Source organism: Condylura cristata, unplaced genomic scaffold (genome assembly GCF_000260355.1).
Source record: "Condylura cristata isolate star-nosed mole 26May11 unplaced genomic scaffold, ConCri1.0 scaffold00003, whole genome shotgun sequence".
Lineage (NCBI taxonomy): Eukaryota > Metazoa > Chordata > Mammalia > Eulipotyphla > Talpidae > Condylura > Condylura cristata.
This window is the reverse complement of record NW_004567104.1, coordinates 60,743,649-60,749,315: the sequence shown is the minus strand read 5'-3', so window position 1 is coordinate 60,749,315 and position 5,667 is coordinate 60,743,649. Positions and strand designations below refer to the sequence as shown.

Here is a 5,667-nt window from a genome sequence, read left to right as displayed (position 1 = left end):
TATGTTTAGAAGTTCATAATTATTTCATAAATATATGGTGTTTTCTAGTTCTCATCTTTAAACACTAGTCATCTTTTAATAATTATTTGAAAGCATAAACAAATTTTAAGCCTTATCACAAATTCATTAAAATAAAGAAAATCTCCCTTATCTCCATCTAATTCTACTATTCTTAAAAGACTGATGTTTTAGGTCTAGATTATTTCTATACTACAAAAAATATACATCTATCTATCTACATATTTTCACTGATCTCTACCATATATACAGACCTATTCATATTAACAAATTTTAAAACATATATAAGACATACACATACGTGTATACCTTCATTTCTTATATCCTTTCATTTCTTATTTCCTCACATGTGATTGACACATTTTCATGGCAGCACATATATTGCTAATTTTTGATCTATTTAAAATAATGGATGTCATAACTGGCACATCTCCATGTGTGATGCTTTAACATGTGAAATCATTTGTCTCTCCCATAACAGTGGGGTCTCCTCATGCACAGGCCACACCTTTAAACCCCTAGTGGAACAAAGGGTTAAGTCTCAGCACTATGAAGCTGTCCCCAGCCATTGCACCAGGAGTTCAATCCCCAGCAGAGAAGTAACCCACACAGACGCAGCAGACTTCTCCTGTCTTATCCACTGCTCCCCTCTATAGTATATGTTAGACAGTTCACCTGATCTACTTCCCACTCTGTCTCTAGTGAATCCTCTCACCCCCCACACCTCTGGCCTACACCCCACCTCTTCATGCATAAATCTTAAAACAAACAACAAAAAACCATTTAAACTACCCCAAATACTCTGTTTCTCCATTCCCACAGTGCAACATGGTACACACAACCGCTATCACATGGTAAATGTGGAAAATATATTGATTGAAAGAATACAAATAATGAATATTGAAATGTATTCAGCCACTGACTCTGCTCAATTTAGTCCATTTGGCTTCTGTGCATGCTTCACACGAACCACTCGTCTCCAGGCTGTGTGTCTGCTCTTTCCTGTTTGAGCTGCTTCTCAGACATCAACAGGGATGGTTCCCTTATTCTGTGAACATAGCGTAACCTTCCTTGGGTCTTTCCTTTACTTTGTATGTGAAATTGTATTCTTTGCAATGGTATTATCCTTTTTAATTAATTTTCTTCTATCATTGTTAATTTTTGTATAGTATTTGATTTCTACATGTGGAGTCCCTGTAGTTCTCTCCCACCATAGCTTCCCTGACCCATCACCACAGTTAGCTGTCCTTTCCCTCCCCTGTTTTGATCCTTTCCCACTCTTCCCCTGCTATGTGCCTCAGACCTGTGGTCATTTTTTTTTAAAGATTTATTTATTTATTCATACAGAACAGGAAACAAGTCAGAGTTATGGGGCAGTTAGAGGATTCACCAGAGACAGAGTGGGGAGCAGAACAGGCAGATCAACACCATATACTGCTGAGGGGAGCAGCGGGCGAGCCAGGAGATGTCTGCCACGCCATGTGGATCACCTCCTGGGCAGGGATCAAACTCGCATTGACATGGCTGTGGCCAGCTTGCAGTGCTGCATCCTAACCCACTGCAATTCCAAGGAGGGAACAGCTTGCAAGTTTTGTCTTTTTCCTGAACTCTGGTTACTTTCTCTATATTCGGCATGTAAGTGTAACCATATTATTTTCCTCCAGACACAAATCAACACCAAGCGTTGTTATTTATCTACTTACTTATTTGTTCAATGTCTGTCTCCCCCACTAATGCAAAAAGAACTAAATCTCATCAGTTGTCTTTACTGCTGTATTTCCTGTGCCCAACAAAGGATCAATTCCAATCAGTACTTGTTAAAAAATCAAAGCTAAATTTCTATCATTTACACTTATAACCTCTAGTTTCCATAGATAGACAATTAGATGGTTCTTGTCAATTCAAGCCAGAAAACTCAGCATCTCTTTCACTTGTAACATGAGGCAATCACTTCCTTACCTTTAGTTTTTTTACTCTAGTTGCAACTAAAGCATTGACTGGTATCACCAGCACAAGAACTGCCAGCCCGGCTAACACTGCCAGACCCAGTTCTTGCCACAGGAGTAATATGGACATCAGGATCTGGAAAGGGGCTGACCAGAGAAGGTTGAGGTTCACTGTCAAGTCCATGAGCTGCTGGGCATCTGCAGACATCAAGTTAATAATTTCTCCAGTGGAAAACTTTTTTCGAGAAACATTAGATAAAAGAAGAGCCTAGAATTAGAGAAGTAAAATAGTTAAAGAGTTCTATAGATCCTAGAACATCTTTCTAGTCAAACAATAGAAACTTTCCATATCAGCTCTTAGTATACTTAGGAAAATAGGCAAGATTTTCTATGTATTCGGATCAGATTGTGTGAGAGACATGTAATAAGATGAGGGAGATGATGGAATGACATAATACATCTTGCCGCCAAGGCCCGATTTTCACTTTCTATTTGTGAATATTGTCTAATATTTCATTATAATTTCAATATAATTAAAAAATTCAGTTTGTATAGATAGAGAGTAACATTTGGCATTCTGATTAATATTTCATTGTAATTTCAATACAATTAAAAAATTCACTTTGTATAGATAGAGAGTAACATTCGGCATTGGGTATGTTCACCAAGAACCCTCTATAACTTGCTAATTGGGAAACAGCTGACCATGTCTGTCTCGTCTACATTCTGGCCTGGAGCATGGGGATCCTTTCTCAGTGAGCACCACTTTTATGCTCCACTGATTGATCAATTCAAAGTAACCACAAGAAATGATGGATAGCTAATAAATGTTAATAACTACTCTTCTGTTTGAAACTATGGAACATTTTTCAATGACCCAGTCCCAATTCTCAAAGAGATTATGACCTAATTTTGTGGTTCCCCCAACCCCACACCACACATATCAACTGTAATTATGAAGATAGTTAAGAAAGGCCATGGGAATTTAACAGATAATGACACTGGAAAGGCTTCTTGGAGAAAATGTAAATACCTCTTTTCCCAAGGCTCAATTCTCACTTTCTGTTTGTGCATATCACCTAATATTTGTACAGAGGATTCAATCGATATCCCTGAGCTTCATTATAGCTACCTTCTCATCAAGATGGGTATAACATTTATTTATTTCATTCCCCAACCATTTAAAATTCTCAGTGAAAAAATAAAATTCCCAGTGAAACATTAATAGTTGTAAATGTAGTAGGGAATGTGGATATATGCTGGTAACAAGACAAAAGTCTAAGGAATTTGTACTACTCTGATTCAAAGGAAAGAGAAATTTGAGAGTTGAGGCTGACCAGAAACAGGCACTCAAAATCTACTTACTCAATAAATGAATAGTACACAGTCAAAAGAAAAGCCCATTTGGAAAGTAAGTGGGCAAGAACTTAGTGAACTATTCTGACATTTCTTAGTTTAAAGGACAGAGATTTAATGCAAGAAGGTGAGATTGGGAGGACTAGGAGGTGTTCAGAGGCATTGCACAGCCCTGAGAGTTTCACACTGCACCAGAACCCCATAAGTTCCATGCCTACCCAAGTGTACAGTCCATGTATACATTTCTGCACAGTACATTGGAAACTTTTTTACTACTGATTAATAAGGGTGAGTGTTTTGCTGATGATAGAATGATTAATGAGAAAATCGTGAGAGTAAAAAGGGACAGTGTCTGTTGCTATTATAGTTTTCTAACCATGTCCCCTCCAAACATAGCTCTTTAACCCCCCCAATAAGGTAATGACCACCTAAAGTGACCACATAAACATAGAAAATTCAAGAATCATGATTCTCTTTTCAGTAAGTCTGTAACATTTTTTCAGAGAGACTGTCAATCTCTAATAATCTACCTTTCTAGAAGGAATTGAAAAGTAGCACTGATGAAAATACTTAAAGATTGAGTACTTTAAAGTAATAAATTATCCAAAGAAACAAATGCTACAAGAAACAGGAGAAAATATCTGAAAAGCTCCTGTATTTATTGGTAATATATATATTTTTGTAATATTAGTGATGAAAACCCATCAAATATAGAACAATAGAATGAAAGAACTAAAACCACAACTATCAAAAAAATTCTCAAATGCAATGAAGATATCTGAAGTCCAAATGTATACAATAATAAAGTGGAAATTTTAGACTAGTAAATATATTTAGAAGTTGGAAAAGGTGTATTTTTAATATTGAAATGAATAAAAAGATTTAAGTTATGATGGAGAAGAGGTTTGGAAAATCACACACCTGAAACATAAAGATGTATTTATGTGTTCACATACATTATAATTTATGTATTTAGAGTAACTAAGAATATAATATGAGCAAAACATCTGGGTTGTAAGTCCACATTCTCTACTCAATGCCTTTTTGAATCTGGATACGTTGCTCAAATGTTCTGCTTTTAAGTTTTCTTTTATTACATATATGAGCATAACTACATCTATAATACAACTCAATGTGTATTTTGAGCTATTCATATAATAGTGCTTATGCACATAATAATATTGACATGCAAAAAGCAGTATTTACAAATAGTTCCAGTATTTACAAATAGTATTTACAAATAGTTCCAAAGGTTGGAACTAAGTATACTGATAGTTAACTTTGGTATGTAGAATCATGGATGACTGTCATTTCTTCTTTCATAGTTTACATATTATGTTCATTTCTTCAATGTACAAAAAAATATTAAAATGAATTGTTTTCAGAATATTAAGAAAAATACTTAAATGGAGCCATGCCATTGGTTATCATTCTGTATATTTTTAACAGTAGGAGCACTGATCTTTCCATTGTTTTTCTTCCAAAAAAAAAAAAACAAATTTTACATTTCTTTAAAGGAGAAAATTCACAAGCAGTGAAGGGCAATATATTGCTAAATTTTACAATCTAATCTGATCTTTATTATATAAAACAATTTGAAAGAATACTGCAATATAACACCCCAGTTGCAATAGACTATCCAGCACTTTCTAGACTTGTCTGATAGAAAGTATTTAATGATAGTGAGATGTGGGTTAAAAAGAAAGTCATCTGTAAAATTTTTTTAAATGCAAAATATTGGGAACTTAAAAATACTCGTTAATCAAAATGAAAATTAAGCAATTTTCATTTAACAGTTACATTGTAATCATAATCACTTGTAAGAAACTGTTATTTTTAGATTGCATCCAAGGCGTAGGTTCCCTTTCTAAAATATTTTTATTTCATGTGAATCTTAGTCAGAATGACAAAATGCACAGTAATATGACTCATTACTTTTTGAAATTTTTTTTAAAAGATTTATTTATTTATTCATACAGAACTGGGGTATAGGCCAGAGATGCGGAGGGTGAGAGGATTCACCAGGGACAGAGCCGGGAGCAAAACAGGCAGACTGATGAAGTGCACTGCTAAGGGGAGCAGTGGGCGGGTCAGAAGAGGTCTGATATGCCATGTGGATCTCCTCCAGGGCACGTGGGGATCGAACTCATGAGGAAGTGGCTTAAGCTTCTTAGTGCAGTGCTTTAACCCACTGTGCCACCAGGGAGGGCCCACTTTTTGAAATTTACTCATTTCATTACTGAATTGTGAGCTAAGAAGTCCCAGATGAACCATATATTCCCCATTGCAAAAAAAAAATCCTAATGACTGGAAATATCTTACTGTTGAGCACAATTCATTAGTACTT

General features: G+C 35.4%; 1 protein-coding gene across 1 annotated transcript in view; it reads right to left on the bottom strand.

Moving 5' to 3' along the window:
• LOC101619271 (canalicular multispecific organic anion transporter 1-like) overlaps positions 1-5,667 on the bottom strand; it is a 60,521-nt gene that overhangs the window by 50,736 nt on the left and 4,118 nt on the right. The window contains exon 2 of the mRNA XM_012730652.1: positions 1,978-2,232. Within this exon, the coding sequence (XP_012586106.1) occupies positions 1,978-2,232 (255 nt within the window). The remainder of the gene's footprint in view (positions 1-1,977; positions 2,233-5,667) is intronic.